The sequence below is a fragment of the Saccopteryx bilineata genome, chromosome 3 (genome assembly GCF_036850765.1).
Source record: "Saccopteryx bilineata isolate mSacBil1 chromosome 3, mSacBil1_pri_phased_curated, whole genome shotgun sequence".
Taxonomy (NCBI): Eukaryota; Metazoa; Chordata; class Mammalia; order Chiroptera; family Emballonuridae; genus Saccopteryx; species Saccopteryx bilineata.
The window spans coordinates 315046367-315064449 of NC_089492.1; the positions used below are offsets into that span (position 1 = coordinate 315046367).

Here is an 18083-nt window from a genome sequence, read left to right on the forward strand (position 1 = left end):
ATGAAAGGGCAATATCATCAAAGCTTTTCTAGTGTATTAGACACATGTAGCACATCACAAATAATGAGCCGTCATCAGGGTGCTTACTGCTGGCTCGCTGACCGGGGAGGGGAGGAACAAAGACTACGTGAGTCCCCTCAACAGGACCACAACCAGGTACATGTCGGTACAGCCACGCCAAAGGCCATCTAACCACAGCATGCAGCCACTTTAAGGGGGGAGGGGAGTCAAATGACCTGGAGGATTTCCATGAGGTGCTGTTGAGAAAAGAAAGATACAGGGAGTCGTGGCTAATAACCTTATTTTCAGAAGACAAAAAAAAACCCTTTATACCTATATCATAGAGACATGACATAGAGATGTGTCTATGACATAGATGTGACAAATGTGGATATGATATAGTACACACACACACACACACACACACACACACGCAGATATGTGTATAAAATGTCAGTATGAGATTCTTTGAGGTTGGAAAAAAACAACAGGAGGAGATGTGGGAGGTTGTTAACATGCCATTCCTGGGGTGGGGGTCCCTCGGGGGGAGTCTATGGGGGTGAAAAGAGGGAGGAAAGAGAAAAGGAAACTGGGAAGACTTGACTTTAAACATTCAACTCACAGGTGGCTGTGTAGCAAAATTACAAATCTCATGTTTAGGGCAGAAGTTACCTCGGGCGGGAGAGAGGAAAGGAGATGTGGGCTGGGAAGGGGCCTCCCGAGATTTCAACTGTGCTGATGTTTCCTGTCTCTCAGCTGAGCCGTGAGAAGCACTGTTTATTCTTTAGTTGTTTTGGTATGTTTTAAATAATGGAAGTTTTTTTTAACTTGAGAAATGTGCTTGCATTTTATGTCCCTACAGAAAATTAGAAATATACAATAAAATCAAATTCTCTGCCCAGGTTAGCTTCACCCTGCGCCCAAAGTCCCTGTCTCTCCCTGCAGGCTCCAGGGTCACGGTCATTAAGTCCGGTTTCCCCTGCAAGCATTTCCTGAGCACCTGCTTGCTCGGCTGGATGGATCATATCCTGGCCGCATCCTGGGGCCTTCAGTCTCACAGGAACAGCTCCTTCCTTGTTCCGTCCCCTCCACAGCCGCCCCAAGCTCCTCTGCACCCTCACCTTAGGCAAGCATCCTCCTACAGAGGCCTTGTCAGGTAGCAGAAAGGGGCTTTTGGAGTGCAGCACATGCCCTGACTGCGTGGCCCAAAGGGCGTTCCTCCCCAGTAATAACAGTAAAGGCTACTGTTTACTTGTAAGGAACGCTCCACGGGAACTATTTCAATCCCTATGCCCGTGTCAACTCTCCCACCAGCTCTAAGAGCAGGAGCCAAGTTCCTCCTCCTGAACTGTTTTATGCCTCCAGGTGTTGGGGTGATTTGTTACACAGCCCCAGTAACTAGAAGGCTCCCCTTTCTTTCTCCCCAGCTCCCCTCCTCTCTTTCCTCTCCCAGCTCTTCCAACAGTGTAAGCCATTCCCTGGATAAAATTCCTTCTGTTGAAATGCATAAGGTACCTTTCCTTGTCCTAATTGATCCCTGTGGATCCCCTTTCTTTTTTGCTTAATAGAACCTCATTTTGTCCAAAATCTGAGGCAGCCATGGACCTTCTGAGAGGCTGGGCCTCTCTCAACTCCAAGAATTGAATCCTGATTAGACAAAATCAATCAGGACAGTCCATTACCTCACCAGGGACTGGCTGGCTCAGGTCTGGCCAATGGGACATGAGGGAAGTCTGCGACAAGATGGGGTTTCTGGGAAGACGAGGACAGTGTTCAGCTTCAGATATGGTTGCATGAGGTCATGATGCTGGAACTATGGCTGTCATCATGCAAACACCAGCGTGCTGAGAAGGGCAGAGAAGCAGGCAGGCTGTGAATGACTCATTTGACCTGTTCAATCAATGACCCTTGAGTCCCCTACCTCCATGCTCTCTGTTTTTACTGCATGGTGCTAGCTAGTCATTACTGCTGGTGCCTCAGGCCTTTGTTGCCGTTTCCTCTGCCTAGAATGCCCCCAAACCCACCTCAGCCATCTGCATGGCCCTCTCCCTCACCCCCTTTGGATCTTGACTCAGGTGTCACCTTCCTGAGGCTTCCTAACCCACCCCATATAAAGTGCACCCATCACAACACGCCGCATTCCTCTTCCCTGCACGGTTTTCTCCACAGCACTATCACCACCTGGTGAACACATGAGGTTTATGGTCTTTCTCGCCCACTGAAACATAACTCCCTGAGAGCAGAGAATTTTTTTACTGTGTACCTCCAGTGTCCAGAACTGGGCTTGAAAGATAAATGTGGTCAATAAATATTTGTCAAGTGGGTGCTGAGTGGGTTCAGTTCTCTTAGTTGGACTTTCATTCCTTTCAGCTGAATGGTTCCTGGCCGTCAGCCACCAGTAAGCTCCCGATTTTAACATCTCTGCTCAAGCCTTTGGTCTCAATGCTGGGTCTAAAATGACGCTCACTCCAGGCTGAGCATTTGATCTTATGCCCACCCTGGCTGCCATACATTGTCATCTGCAGGTCCCCTCCCAGAATCCCTAGCCCAAGAGAGATAGTCCTGGCCTCTCTTGGCCCCAGGGGAGAAAGGACATCACCCCAGGGCCCTGTTTGAGGCTGCAACCACCAAAAAAGGAAACCCAGACCACTCAGCTTGTGGGATGTTAGATTCATTTAGATTTGGTGACAGCGGGGAGACTGAGCCCAGACAGAAAGGAATCCGTAGCGGGGTTGGACTGGGTTGCTGTAAAAGCCTGGGAAGGGGGTGTACTTGGTCCTTAAACCCCACTTTGGCTGCCCAGGACTTTGCTAGACCCTACAGAGGAGGCAGAAGGAAGAGGGGTTGTTCTCCAATGTTCAGGCAAAAGGATAGCTGTAGTTGAGGGAGTAGCCTGGTGGGCCTGGTGGGGGGAAGCCCTCCTTGCAGGAAGGAGGCCTAGTCTTTGTGCGCTCCCCCCCGGCCCCCCCCCCCCCCGCAATGTGGAGGAGAATGTGTAATCATGGAGGCAGAAAAACAGCCTAGTTTGAGGGAGGAGGTATAGCCACAGGGAAGCGCTAGCCTGAGGGAGGAGGCTCACCCCTTCCTGACTTTCTCACCAGAAGCTTCCAGACCCCCAGAAATGTCCTAGTAGAGGGGAGCCAGGGTGCCATCTAGCGACCAGCGGCATAAGCGGGGCCCCCGGGCGAGAGTGGGCCAGGCGGCCTTGCTCAGGGAAGTGCTGCGGTGACCAGTGCGGCCACCAGCGCGGCCACCCGCGCCGGCAGGGCGAGGCGGAGGCCAGGGGCCGCGCCCGAGTGGCAGGTGGAGTCGATGACGGCGCGTCGGCTGGAGCTGCAGTCGGGCGAGCCGGCCAGCCTGTGGCCGAGGAGCGTCCTGAGCCACTCTGTCCGGGCCGCTGGGCTGCACAGGTCGCGGGATCCGCAGCCGCGCACGCTCACGTTCCGGCCGCCTGCGGAGACGGGGTGCGGACAGGGACGTGAGGATGCGCGCAGGCAGGTGTCACCTGCACACGCGCTCGAGCGCGCATGCGCGTCACCACCGGCACCAGCCCCGTAGCCCAGCAGCCCCGCCGCCCCGCCGCCAGACTTCGGAGGTTTCTGTAACTAAGCAAGTTCCCCTGAAATTCCCTCTGGCCCCTGAGGGGCGCCTGTTTCGCCAGGTCAGAGTCTTGCCAAGGTTTTGGAAAACTCTCACATCGCAAAGGAAACCAAGGAGCGGCCAACCTCGGAGGGGATGGCAGGCCCTCGAATCTGCACCTTTTGGGAAACTCATCAAGAATGTTCTGACCCTTGAGCTGGGGATTCTTTACGCCTTACAGGTGTGTTACAGGTGTTCTTTTCCTTGTATCCAATATTAATAAAAACTGACACCTGGAGGCCACTCTGTGTCACACACCCCTCCAACCGGCTTCGTGCACAGCTTTCCCAGTGATTTTCTATGCTTCTTCAGAGCCATATAACATACTACAGTATAATAATATAGTGCTATACTTAGGTATAGATACAAATAAATACACAAATGCAACCAGTTTATTTAGGACTTGATGTGGAACAGGAAAGTGAAATAGTTTTATTTTACCAACAAAGGCACCTCGCCACAATCGTAGGTTATTTTTCAGTCCTAATCTTTTAGGGATATGGATGGAAATCATTATGGTTGAAGTGATGGATATCTGAGTTTGTGTTCAAAATAATATGAGGATGCAACAGGACTGGACATAAATGGATAATTATTGGAGTTATGTGAAGGGTATATGGAGGTTTAATGAACTCTTCTGTCTTTTATTTATCTTTAAAATTCTCCATAATACAAAGTTAAAAAGAAATGTAAGCCTCATTTTGCCCTGATTTGAAATATACTTCCTCAAAGGGCCATATTTGTGAGCTATGGTCCCACCCCCATCCCCAGGCCCATCCACCCACACAACTAACACAAGCACACCCACATACCCTGTCCACTGATGTGCCTCCCTGCCCAGGAAACACACACACAGGCATACACATAACACACATAAACCAAAGTTTCTGTGCACATCCAACCCCTGAACAATGTTGATTGAAGGTCATGTGAGCCTTACCCACATGTAACAGTCATGACCACTGACACTGAATTTCATCTGTTCCAAGAGACACATCCTCCCACCTACCCACATACACATTTCAACATCTCTGGGTAGAACTGTTTTCCTGCTTCTCCACTGATACCGTCTTAGATTCTCTGAAATGCCACATGTCACCCTTGCTCTGTTCTAGAATTATGCTGTTCAATACAGTAGCCACTGACCACATTTGGCCATAGACACTTCAGGTGCGGCTGGTTTGAACTGAGAGATTCTGTGAGTGTAAAATCCACACCAGATTTCAAAGGCTTATAGTGGGAAAGAATGAATGTAAAAGTTGCCTCATTTATTATTTCTTATATTGGTTGCATGTTGACATAATAACTGTTGGATATATTGTGTTAAGTAAAATATACTATTTAATTTCATCTGTTTCTCTGTACTTTTTTAATGTGGCTACTAGAAAATTTTAAATTATACATGTGGCTTACATTATATTTCTTTTGGACAGCACACATCTAGAAGTTGTATGAATTATGTATCTTGCTTAATTCTCACAACAGTCTTATGAGTTAGGGACTATAATTATTCTCTTTCTCAGATGGAAAATTGAGGCACAGAAAGGCAAAGTCACTGGCCCAAGACCACCTAGCTTCTAAGTGGTATGGATTTGGGATTCAACCCCTGGCAGCCTGGCTCGAAGTGCTGCTTTATGCCCTCTGCTCTGTTGCTCCTCTCACATACTCCCTTTATCCTCACAAAACCCTGTGAGGTGTGACCCTGGTCGGTTGGCTCAGTGGTAGAGTGTCAGCCTGGTGTGTGTAAGTCCCAGGTTCGATTCCTGGTCAGGGTACACAGAAGAAGCACCCATCTGCTTCTCCACCCCTCCCTCTCTCACCTCTCTCTCTCTCTCTCTCTCTTCCTCTCCTGCAACCATGGCTTTATTGGAGTGAGTTGGCCCCGGGCACTAATAATGGCTCTATGGCCTCTGCCTCTGGTGCTAAGAAGAGCTAGGTTGATAAGCAATGCCCCTGATGGGCAGAGCATCGCCCCCTAGTGGGTTTGCCCAGTGGATCCTGGTCAGGGTGTGTGAGGGTGTCTGTTTCTGCCTCCCCTCCTCTCACTGAATAAAAAAATTAAATTAAATTAAACCCTTTGAGGTGCTTCCACTACTCTCCCATTTACCAGAAGAGAAAACCAGGGCTCAGAGAGATGAAGTCACTTATCTTGGGTCACAACAGGGTAAGAGATAGAGGTGGACCCCAAACTCAGGCATGCTTTCTTCAAAAGCAGTGTGCTCAGCATCACTCATGCACACATGCGCGCACACATTACCTTCTTCAGCTATCAGGTCCAGCTGGACACACTCGGTCTCCCCAGTGGGGCACTGCATGTAGAAGGAGGAATTGCAGCGCCCCAGGTAGCTGTCAGCACATGTAGGACACAGGAACTTGCTCAGGCTGTGTGAGGCCGGCAGAGTCGCTGTGTAGGGAAAGGTGACTGTCAGCCAGGAGGAGTCTCAAGATGTCTCAGACCCCTCCATCCACTCACAGGCTCTACCACAGGGAAATGACTGTAATGGGCTTTCCCATGGAGCTGGGGTCAAGGTGCCTTAGGGCCACCTGATTGGGGAAACGGAGGTGACGTGACCCTACTACCTCTCTGCCTTCTTCAACCCAGGACAAACTCTCCTCTAGTCACCCCACCACCACCTCCTCAGCTATCCCTCTGACTGCTTCCTGGTGGCAGCATACCGAGAGGAGTGGGCTCCTGGCAGTTGCCTTGGCAACAGGTGGTGTTGACCCAGAAGCCAAAGCCAGTGCTGTAGGTCAGGGCAGAGATGGAGTTATCAAATTTGCAGTCCTTGGAAGCCACACAGGAACCATTTCTCCAGGCAACAGAGTAACCTTCCCCTAAGGCTGGAGAGGTTTGGGGGCAGAATTTTGAAGAAGAACAATCATAAGCCACCACTTAATTGAAACCCCAAATCCCTCCGGGGGTGTCGTTGTTGGTGTTCACTCTGCCTGAGATCATCTCTGATAAATGCAAAGCCTGTCATTGTTCAAGACGGTTCAGACAGCCTTCCTTCCCCTGCCTTCTCCCCTTAGGGTTCCAATGGGCAGGTAGCTGTAAATCTGCGATGTCCCCCTACCTGTCTTTGAGCACCTCATGCCTCAGCCAGGAACTTCTCTAGGACCCCAGAAATGCCCAGCCTGGTACACTATCCTTACTGTTCCTATTTATACAGCTGGGATTCCTATATATGCTATTCCTGTGCATTTTGGCATTCATACCAACTCTGGTGTTGGTTTAATTCCTCTTCCCATTTACAGAAATGTCCAGTTTTCCCTGCTATGGGGCAGATGGACAGGGGACTTCAGGGGAAGCCTGCCCAGAATGTTGCAGTGGATATCAGGATGGCTACACTGTATCTCCTAGCCCACGTGCTCTTTTGCAACATGACCTACCACTCCTGCATCCTGAGGCAGAATTTATTTCCTCACCCCCTTAAATCTGAGCTGGCCTGTGGCAGGCTCTGATCAATAGACTGTGACAGGAGTGACACTGTGCAGGTTCTGGGCTTAACTCTTAAGAAGTTGCTGGTTTCCACTTCTTCCCTCTTGGAAGCCGGCCTCCATCCTATAGGGCAGTGGTTCTCAAAATGTGCGCCAGGGCACACTGGTGCACCCTAGGAGATTTCCAGGTGCGCCCTATAGTATTCCAGAGAACTAAAAAAATGCAACAGAAAAATGTTTTTTGTTTTTGTTTTTTACAGAGACAGAGAGAGAGAGAGAGAGAGAGAGAGTCAGAGAGAGGGATAGATAGGGACAGACAGACAGGAACGGAGGAAGATGAGAAGCATCAATCATTAGTTTTTCGTTGTGACACCTTAGTTGTTTGATTGCTTTCTCATATGTGCCTTGACTGTGGGCCTTCAGCAGACCGAGTGACCCCTTGCTAGAGCCAGCAACCTTGGGTCCAAGCTGGTGAGCTTTGCTCAAACCAGATGAGCCTGCACTCAAGCTGGCGACCTCGGGGTCTCGAACCTGGGTCCTCCACATCCCAGTCCAACGTTCTATCCACTGCACCACCGCCTGATCAGGCAGAAAAATGTTTTTTAATGTCAGAATAAATTTAATTTTGTCATATTTATTTCATTTAATTACCATAAAAGCACACTTGGAATTTATATTTTTTCTTTAATATTTGACTTATTATAACATATTTCTCAGAAATTTGTATATAGTGCACCTACAGTTATTTGTAGGATTTTAAATGTGCCCCAACTTCAAAAAGTTTGAGAACCACTGCTATAAGGAATCTCAGCGAGGCTACAGACTAGCGATCCAGAAGGTGAGAGCCTGAATTGAACACTCCAGCCCCAGTTGAGCTCCCAGGCTAAATGCAGCCGCCTCTGTGACCTGCATTCACTTTCTGGAGCAGAAGAACTGCCCAGCTGAACCCAGTCCCCCCACGGAATGGTAGGAAATACCAAATCATTGTTTAAGCCATGCCTTTTTAAAAATTCATAATATAAAATATACCATCTTAACCCTTTTTAAATGTACAGTTCAGTAGTGTTAACTACATATATTCACATTGCTGTGAAACAGCTCTCCAGAACTTTTTCATTATGCAAAACTAAATCTCTTTACCTATCAAACAACAACGCCCCATTTCCCACTCCACCCCCAGCATTCTACTTACTTTTCCCATGGTTGTGAGTATTCTAGATCCTCACATAAGTGAACTCATACAGTATTTGTCCTTTTGTGGTTAAGTCACTACTTTTTAAAGTTATTTTTAATCACATTTAGCATACAATATCATATTAGTTTCAGGTATACAACATCATAATTAGACACTTATATACCTTACGAAGTGATCGCCCTAGCAGGTCTAGTACCCATCTGACACCATACGTAGTTACTACAATGTTAGTGACTACATTCCCTGTGCTGTACTTTACATCCCTGTGACGGTTTTAATAACTGGCAATTTGTACTTCTTAATCTCATCACCTTTTTCACCCAGCTCCCCAAATTCCCTTCCATATGAAGATCACCAATCTATTTTTATATCTATGAGTTTGTTTCTGTTTTGTTTGTCAAGGCACTGTTATGAGTTGATTTATTATTCAGCAAGAAATAGCGAAACAAATCTGATTTTAAAGTCACATCCTCCCTTGCCACCAGCCTCTGTCCTCCACGGCCAGGAAAAGGCTACTCTGACTGCAGTGAAGGAGACGGACATGGGAGGGCAAGGAGTAAGCTGGCTGTGCCTCCAGCCCCTCTCTGCCTCACCCAGTCCTGTCCCCAGGGACACTTACCCAGGACGCCTGCCGTCTGAAGGCAGTACTTCCTATCTGCTGGGCAGGAGAAAGGGTCACAGCGGTCGTTGTCTGAGCAGATGAAACAGGTGGTGACCTTAGCCTTGGTGTGGGTCAAAGTTGCATGGAGACCTGGGGAGAGAAGAAAATCAGCTACTAGAGGACAACCTTTGTGTGTGTGTGAGCACATAGTTGTGTGTGCACGTGTGTACATTTCTGGGCACCTTGGTATGGGCCTGTGAGGATGCAACTACACCACACTTGTGCACTTCTGCCACAACGCAGTTGGTGGTGGTGCGTACCTACATTGAACTGTGTGTGTTCTGGAACTGTCTGCAGGAGGATAGGGATGTTTGTGTGCGCCTCCACAGGCCCCTGTGCGAATAGGTGTCTATGGGTATACCTGTGTGAAGAGAGCACCGCTTATGTGCATTGTATAAGGTTATTGTGTGTGTGTGCGTGTGTGTGTTTCCGGCAATGCTTGGGGTGCTTGAATATATACACTGGTGTACAGATGTGAATGCTTGTGAAAGTTAGCATGCTTCAGTGTGTCTGTGGATATTCTGTGCTTTTATATGTTTGTACGTATCTCTTCCCCAGGCCACCTGTATGGATCTGACAAACCATGTGTCCCGACATGGATATGTCATATGTTCATAGGAACTGTATATGCAAAAATTTCATGGCCCACATTCCAGGTGTTAGTAATCCTGTTTTGCTCTTTTTCCTTTCCATATTGTAAAATTTGAGCTCCCAAATCTTTTTTTTCTTTTTTTAGTGATCATTAATTTAACTCATGGCTGAGTTTTGAAAAGTAAAACTCCTAGCAGCTGGTACTCTGAGTAAGCGGAGGGGAGAATGTGATTTCTTTGCCCGCAGATTCAGCAGAAAGATCTTCCCAACAGAACCACACTTGCTGCGAGGCTTCTGGCAACATGGCCACCTGAAGCTGAAGAAATGCTGCCCTCCCAGGCTTGAAGATGTCCTTTCTCGCCTCAGAAATGTCTGTAATTCTGTTCAAATGTCTCACTTAGGAAGTGGTTGCCCTGGTAAGTACTATCTCAGTTAGCACCTCTCCTTTCTGGAAGACAAAAATTATGGTCAGTGGTCTTTGTTAAGCCAAGAGGAGACTCGTGGCAAATCCGCCTTCTTTACAAGCAAGAAAGAGAAGAAAGAAAGGAAGAGACCATCAGCGTTCCTATTTAAACCGTGCTGAGAGCTCTAATCTCACACAACAGGATGTCGATGGTTAGAAATGCATACTCCTCTGTAGGTCTGTTTTGGGTCAGGATAAAAATGTGGACGTTTGTGGTCATGTGCCAATGAGATTTTCTGCTTCCGGGTGTGTCAGGTGGCGTGTGTGTGTGTGTGTGTGTGTGTGCGTGTGTGTGCTTGTGAGTAATTACACTCCCTGGGAGCATGACAGTAGGAGAAGATACCCTGGGAGCATGCAGGACTGGGAAAGACAAGTGGGATCCAGGGGGGTAGAAAGTGTAGGGTCTGAGGAAGTCAAGGTTCAAAGCACCTGGCTGGGTGGGAAGAGCCTCGTAGTAGCATTCAGGCCAGGCCGTGAGATGAAATCCAGATGCTTCCGGGCCCAGGGTGGTATTCACTCGCAGGTCACATAACTCTGGTGTAGCACAGCCCTTCAGGATTTGGGGGTCTCCTGCAGAAACAGGTAGCAGCTGCAGGGGGCTCAGAGCCTGAGCTTCCCACCTTGGTGTCTTTCTCCGTCTCTCTTGGTAATCCTATCCTATTCACTGTCAAATAGTCCTGGTCATTTCTTACAACCTCTTGTCTGCTCATTTTTGTGATTCTAACATTATTTGTTCAAATATATCATTGTGGTTCTGTCCTGGAGCTGGTAATTACAATAGTTGGGTTACTCGTGGGTCCACATCTGTGGTTCATTGCTTCTGCTATCGCTCATGGTGGCTTGTTTCCTTGTGCAGTTCATGAGCTCTGATTGTGAGCTCATGTTTGGTTGGTTTTGAAAAGTCCTGGTGGCTTTTCTCTGGAGAGGACTTTCCTTGGCTTGTACTGAGAGCCAGCAAGCGTTACCAACCTGGGATCATTTAGCCTCCTTCCAAGGTCCCTGGGATATGGGTGTCTAAGGGTCAGCTGCACAACTTCACTGCTAACCTAAGAGCCCGGCACCCATACGCAGGATACTATCAGCGTTTCCTCTCCGGCCACCAGGCCTTTCCATGTTTGCTCACTGCTCTTGTTCCGATTGCTGTTACCGGTTTTATTTTGTTTGGAACCCTTGGAAGTTTTCATAAGTTCCCCTAAACCCCCAAATGCATGGAGAAATATTTCTGTATAGCATCCAGTTTATCTGTAAACAGTGGCATACCAGGGAGGTGGGTAGTGGGAGCAGTCTGTCCTGGGAGCAGGTTAGAAGGAAGTGTATTGTCTGTAAAGCATTTAAAAAGAATAATATAGCTGACTAAAAGTCAATCTGCTTGTTATTATCACCATATGCTTGCATTTCAAAAAAATGGCAATGATAAAATAGTCTTCCCAGCCAGAGTGGACCACACCCGCCATCCCTGCTCCCCCTTCCTGCCCTCCCAGCATGCCACTGTTTGTAGCAAGAAGACACTTCAAAGGATCTAGTCCACCACGCTGTCAGGAGCAGAAGCTCAGGCCACTTCTCTCTGTCATTTTGTTGGCTTCATAGTTAGAGTATCCTCCGGTCCGTGGGGTTCTATTCTAAGTCTTTTGCTCAAAAAGCCTCTGCTTCAACCATTTCCAAACACATAGTGGGGATTTGAAAATACATCTGTGAACTCTTTGCAACATTAAGAGGTGAGGGTCTATGCCTCCTCCCTTGAAACCAGATGGACTTTTGTGACCATTTCAACCAATGAAGCATGGTAAAAGGGACAGGATGACAGCCTAGGCTGTCAAAGACCATGCAGCTGTCACTTCGTTTGCTGGAATACTTGCTCTTGAAGCCTGCAGTCACCATGTAAAGATGGTGGCAGCCGTGATGTAAGGAAGCCCAAGCTAACCAATGTGGAGGGACCACATGGAAAGGCCCCGAGTCTACGTGTGTGGCAGAGATACTCAACAAGGCCCTAGCTTCCCTCAGCCCTGCAGTTCCAGCTCCAGCCACCTTTTCACTGCAACCATATAGGACCTAGAAATGTCCAGTTGAGCCCTTAATAAATTCCCAACCCACAGAAACCATGACAGTTAGTAAAATGGTTGTCTTAAGCCACTGCATTTGCAAGTGATTTGTTAAATAGCGATAAATAACCAGAACATACATGCAAATGAACCTCAACACTTATTTGTGCAGCTAGAAGGGAGGCTTACCATGCAAGTGACCTACTAAAGGGAGCCCTTACCTCCACTCCATGTCCCTTTGAGGGTGACACACACAGTCTGGTATCCGGTGCAGTTCATGACCGAAAGGGAGTCACACGGGGCTGTCTTATTCCCAGAGCAGTAGTGACACTTCATGCCATTGTGCTGGGCTTCAGGCCCTTCCTCTGGTGGGAATGGGTATAGTCAGGATGGAATGGGGGCTAAGGGACATCCCGTCTCAGTCCCCCTTGCCCCGCTGGCCCTTTGTTCTCGCTGTTTCTATGAACCACAATCCAGAACATTTTCCTCCAAAGTGGGACCAGCCTGGTCACAGTCACCTCCTTCCAGCCCCTGAAAACTTATCCCAAGGAACAGTAAGCAGCGCCATGGGTGCAGCTGGCCCTACACTGCTCGCCGTCCTAAGCAAACCTTCATGCTGGATCCTAAGGGTCTTTTTATTCATTCCACAAACATTTCTGGAGCACCTACTGTGTACCAGGCCCTGTGCTAGAGACACAGCACTAGCTACATAGACAAAAGCCTTCCCTTAAGGACCTCAGATCCAAAAGGGATTAAAACGTGATTCTGTTATTTTAGGTTTTAAGATACTGTGGAGTATACTCTCTGTGTGCAGAAGAGTGGGATTGTGGCTTCTGGCTTCTCCACTATCTGATTACTTTTCAGAACTTTCTTAGAGATTTGAATTATTTAAGAGAAAATTGTTCAAGCAGATTTTTCCTGAGTCAAAACTAAGTCAAGCCTGACCTATGGTGGCGCAGTGGATAAAGCTTTGATCTGGAATGCTGAGGTCGCCGGTTCAAAACCCTGGGCTTGCCTAGTCAAGGCACATATGGGAGTTGATGCTTCTTGCCACTCCCCCTTCTCTCTCTCTCTCTCTCTCTCTCTCTCTCCCCTCTCTAAAATGAATAAATAAAATATTTTTAAAGTCAACAACTAGGTCAAGAAGCATTTTAATATGGGTTTATATAAAAATATTGGCAAATACAGAAAAGCAGACTAAAGAAACCATAGCTATGAACTGTGCTGGCTAATATGAGGCCATTGTCCACATGCAGCTATTGAACACTTGAGATGTGGCTGGTTCCTTTAGCGATGTGCTGTGAGGGTAAGATATACCCTCACTTCAGAGGCTTAGTTTGAACATATCTCATTAATACTATTCTTTTGATTATATTGTTTTTTGTTTGTTTGTTTGTTTTGTTTTTTAGGTGAGAAGAAGGGGCTTAGTGAGGCACACTACTGCATGTTCCTCAACCGGGATCCACCTGGCAACCCCTGTCTGGAGCCAATGCTCGAGTACCAAGCTATTTTTAGTGCCTGGGGCTGATGCACTCCAATGGAGCTATCCTCAGCACCCAGGGACACTCAAACCAATCAAGCCACTGGCTTCAGGAAGAGGGAGAGAAGGGGGAGAGGTAGGGACAGAGAAGCAGATGGTCGCTTCTCATGTGCACCCTAACCAGGAATTGAACTGGGGACATCCACATGCCAGGCCAACTCTCTATCCACTGAACCACCAGTCAGGGCCAATTATATACATGTTGAAATAATATTTTAGGTATACTACATTAAATAAAAAATATTATTAAAATTAATTTCACCTGTTTCTCTGTAACTTTTTAATGTGACTGGGAAAGCTTTCATTACATATATCACTAATGTATTTCAACTGGAGGGCAGTGCTGTCAGTCCTCCACCAAAAGACAGTTACTCAGAGTGTTTTGAGGTAGTCCTTTTGATCCTTCTTCACTCATAGGAGTTTTGTTCAATGCAGTTTTAGTCATAACTAACATGTTATATCCTGAGTAGCATAGCCACCTCTCAGTTTTGACTGGGCCGTTTCTTTGGTTGTGGCACACAGTGTAGGAGGAGAGACACCCCCAGGAGTTTGAAGAATGACCAGCAGCCCCGAGGGAGGAGCTGTCTCAGGTCTTCCCCTTACTACCCCAGCCAAATGCAAATCCTTCTTTGAAGAAATTAACATGCCACAAAGTAATCTTTCTCACCACTCAGGGCCAGTGAGAAAGAGGCACTCCCTGTCAAGGTCAAGGTCAAGGTCGTGTATGTGCAGAGTCAGCGTGTTAGAGTGAGTGCCTCTTTCAATTGTGCACCATAGGTACCTTTCTGGCCTCACTCTACTTGGGCCTGAGACCACCCATAACACTTCTTGTTCTGTTTAACTTGCCTTCAGGGGAACCCTTCTCCTCAGGAGAAATAAGAGTCTAGGGCTTCTCTCTCACCCCCCAATGACTCAATAAGCACAGCTATAATTTATGAAATGCCACTTTGTGGTAGATGCACCTTTCTTGCAAACTTAGTTCACACCCATTTTCCAGATAAGAAAAGTGAGGTTCTCCTTGCTCCAACTAGCCAAGAAGAACTTGAAACCAAGGCCAAGTTCCCATGACACCCCACCTGGTTGTGTGACAAACCTGGCCTTGTAATCCTGCTGCAGTTGTTGTCACAACAGGCTGTGCTGACACTCAAGTCAGGGGCATAGGTCAGGGCGTAGACACCTTCTCGGCATTCCCCAGGGGCCACGCACGACCCATTCTTGATGAGAGTCCCATTTTCTGGGGACAGAGGTTGAACAGGGGAGGTTAGAGACCTTCAAGCCCTCCCAGACCTCTGCCCCCTCTGTAGCAATCCCCGGAGGTCAATCTGGGACTTCAGCTGGTGTTAAGACCACCGCTGCCCCCACCATAGTGGCATCGAGCTGAGCTCGGAGGTGACTTATCCAGGCCTCTCCCTCTGACCCCTGCCCACCCCTTTTATCCATCCTCTCCTCCCAGCCCTGTCCGGTCCCCACCCAGCTTCATCTGGCTGAACAAGCAGGAGTCCTGGGCAGGAGGACACATGATCTCTGTACAGTTTCCCAGCAAAGAGCAGGCTGGACACATCTTGGAGGTCCCTGTGTGGAGAGTGGTGTGATCAGACCCTGTGATGAGAAGGGAAGAGAGGAGGAAGAACACACACATAAACACAGTTCTCAAGAACAGGACTAAGGGCTTGGGGCGGGGGTACGGTTGGGAGAAGATCAGGAACATTTTCCTGGAGGTGTGCGTAGGGTGGGTGAGTGAAACAGCGTGGGCGGAGGTCTGGAGGTGGGAACAGCATTGCGGAGCTGCTGGCCGTCTTCATCTAACCCACCAGTTCTCACTGTGCAACTCTCTCTCCAACAACGCCTCCCTCACAAGCCCAGAAGGGAACAGTTATGAGCGGAATTCCCCTTCTTAGGCTGGGCTGGGGAGAATCACCTCTTTGTAGTCACCCTTCTTCTTAACTTCCAAAGCGGCCCTGAGACTCTTCCGAGAAGCCGTGAGGCTCTAGGAAGCACAGTCTGAGAGCCGCTGCCCTTGTCTCCTCCCTTCCTCTTGGAGAAGAGGAAACTGAAGCCAGATGGACTTGAGTCTCCACACAGTGAGATCCCGGCTAGGTTCTAGGCTGTTTAACTCCCAATCCAGGCCAATGGTAGTAAATCTTGAACCAAAAGGGCAGATAGGCGGGCAAGGTAAAAGAATAATAATAAGCTCTGGCTGGTTAGCTCAGTCGGTTAAGAGTATTGTCCCGAAAGAAGGTTGTGGGTTTGATCCCCAGTCAGGGCGCACATGGGAAACAATAAAAAATGCACGACTAAGTGGAACAATAAATGCTTCCCTCCCCTCTCCCCTCTCTCTCCCTTCCTCTCTCTGTCTCTCTGAATAATTAATAAAAATTAAGCCCTGGCTGGGTAGTTCAGTTGGTTGTAGCGTTATCCCAGAGTGCAGAGGTTGCTGGTTCGACTCGCCAGTCAGGGCACATATAGGAGCAGCTCGATAGTCTTGTCTCTCTCTCCCTGACTCTCTCTCAAAAACAAACAAATAATAATAATAATAATAATAATAATAATTAATAATAATTACTCCTGACTATCAATAAAAGTCCCCCTTCAGCCAGGCCTATATATGGCCTGATACTGTTCAAAGCTCTTAAAAACATCCTTAAATATATATCAAGTCAATGAATGACCCCAGCAACCCTCTGAGGCAGGGTCACTATCACCCTCATTTCATAAATGGGAAACTAAAGCACAGAGAGATTAAGTGGCTTGCCCAAGGTCACACAGCTAATAAGTGTCAGAACCAGGATTTGAACCCAGGCAGCACAGCTCTAAAATCATACTTTTTTTCTTTCTTTCTTTCTTTTTTTTGTATTCCTCTGAAGCTGGAAATGGGGAGAGACAGCCAGACAGACTCCCGCATGCGCCCTACTGGGATCCACCCAGCACGCCCACCAGGGGCGATGCTCTGCCAAGACCAGAGCCACTCCAGCGCCAGGGGCAGAGTCCAAGGAGGCATCCCCAGCGCCCAGGCCATCCTTGCTCCAATGGAGCCCCGGCTGCGGGAGGGGAAGAGAGAGACAGAGAGGAAGGAGGAGGGTGGGGTGGAGAAGCCTCGATTCCCACAGCTCTTGTGTTGGCGGGAGGGACCCCAACTATGCACCTACCTGCCGGGGCAGCCAGTGCCCCGAGGAGCACCAAAGCAGGCAGGAGCCGGAACATGATCCAGGCCGGAGAGGAGGAAGCAGGACGCAGGTGCTCTGGCCTTTTATTCAAGGTCCTTGGCTAGGGTGGCAGCCCATGAGGAGGGAGAGCAAATACTCTGGGGAGATAGCAGTCCCACCCACCTCCCTGGCCTACTGGGACTCCTGGTGGGGGAGGGGGCTAAAGGAGCGTGGAAGTGGGGAAACTGAGTCCTAAGAGATATGTGGGAGAAGCCTCAGGCTACTCAGTGAAGCCAAAGAAAGAGGATGGGCATGTTGTTGTTATTATTGCTACATATTATTCACAGGTTGCCTGGTCCTTCCAGAGAGATGGTAACTCACTGACTCCTTACAGCAGTCTTAAAGGCCATTATCCCAAGAGTGATATTCAAAACATTGGCCCATCAGTCAGTATCGGCCCATTAGCAAGTGTCAGCCAGGCCATGCGGCAGTAACAAGTCTGCCGGTTGCTAGAGAAGCATCCTGGTGGCCTCCATTCACTTGGGTTTCCCTTTCAGCTGCTGGAACATGGGGTGTCTGAAAGAGCCCAGGCATCTTCCAGGGAGTGTTCAGGGTCTTAGGCAGTGAATTTTCACAAACCAAATTTGGAGGTAGCTCTATATTTTAACAACTGGTACAGTTGAAATCAGTGCTGAGTTTCTCCATTTTACAGAAAAGAAAACTAAGGCTCATTGTCCAAGTTCACAAAATGAGGATGTTGACATAGCCAGAATTTGAACCCAAACTTCTATGACTTGACCACTGGGCATACCCAGGAGAGGGGAAGGAAGACAGCCCCCTACTGTATGAGACCCCCCTGCCCTCCCTGACCAGGCAGCCCTGATCTGGGCAAGTGCTCAGTGAATAAGGTCACTATCCACCACGAGAGGCTTGGCTTCTGTCTGCATCAGCTCTTCATGATCTTTGAGTGACCCCCAACTGCCTCTCCTTTGAGATATACTCTGGGAGCTCATTGTGTTCATCACTAAGTTGGCGTTCCCCAGAGCGTAAAGTCAGTGCACGACAAGTGGCAGCCACAATAGTGATGCTCAGGCTTCAAGGAAACTACTCACCATCCAGAGGGGGAGGAGTACTGCAGGGCCAGATGGCCTGGGGTCGAGTTCTATTTCTGCCGCTTCAAGCTGGATGGCCTTGGATGGCTGTTGCACCCACCTGAGCCTCAGTTTCCTCACTTGTCAAACAGGGCAATTAGGAGGATCCACGTCTACGGGCTGTGAGGAGTAAGTGAGCTGATGTGTGTGGAGCACTGAGAACAGCAGATGTTCTGTGTCCTCCTCATTATCCGGCAGTGGGCCCTTCAAGCTGGGGTGGGCC

At 48.4% G+C, this 18083-nt stretch overlaps 1 protein-coding gene across 3 annotated transcripts; it reads right to left on the reverse strand.

Annotated features, from left to right (window-relative positions):
• Positions 1–2640: 2640 nt before the first annotated feature.
• LOC136329337 (uncharacterized) lies at positions 2641–16828 on the reverse strand. Of its 3 annotated transcripts, none has more exons than XM_066265339.1 (9): positions 16713–16828; positions 15037–15165; positions 14660–14800; positions 12248–12391; positions 10417–10557; positions 8892–9023; positions 6316–6480; positions 5897–6043; positions 2641–3451 (listed from the first exon to the last, which is right to left on the reverse strand). In XM_066265339.1, the coding sequence occupies exons 1-9, from the start codon at positions 16765–16767 to the stop codon at positions 3210–3212; spliced, it is 1296 nt and encodes a 431-aa protein (XP_066121436.1). In that variant the 5' UTR covers positions 16768–16828; the 3' UTR covers positions 2641–3209. The 3 variants fall into 3 exon arrangements, with proteins under 3 accessions (XP_066121436.1, XP_066121437.1, XP_066121438.1); XM_066265340.1 differs by having other exon boundaries at positions 15037–15138; positions 16713–16771; XM_066265341.1 differs by lacking the exon at positions 16713–16828 and adding an exon at positions 15485–15642 and having other exon boundaries at positions 15037–15138.
• Between the last annotated feature and the right edge of the window lie 1255 nt (positions 16829–18083).

Bases quoted from the DNA above. Each gene is read 5' to 3' on its own strand.
- LOC136329337 (XM_066265339.1), bottom strand. From the start codon at position 16,767: ATGTTCCGGCTCCTGCCTGCTTTGGTGCTCCTCGGGGCACTGGCTGCC. The intron at 10,558-12,247 runs GTAAGGGCTCCC...CTGTTTCTGCAG, and splicing joins CAAAGGGACATGGAGTGGAG to GAGACCCCCAAATCCTGAAG. The intron at 9,024-10,416 runs GTGCTTTGAACC...TTCTCTCCCCAG, and splicing joins GGCTCTTCCCACCCAGCCAG to GTCTCCATGCAACTTTGACC.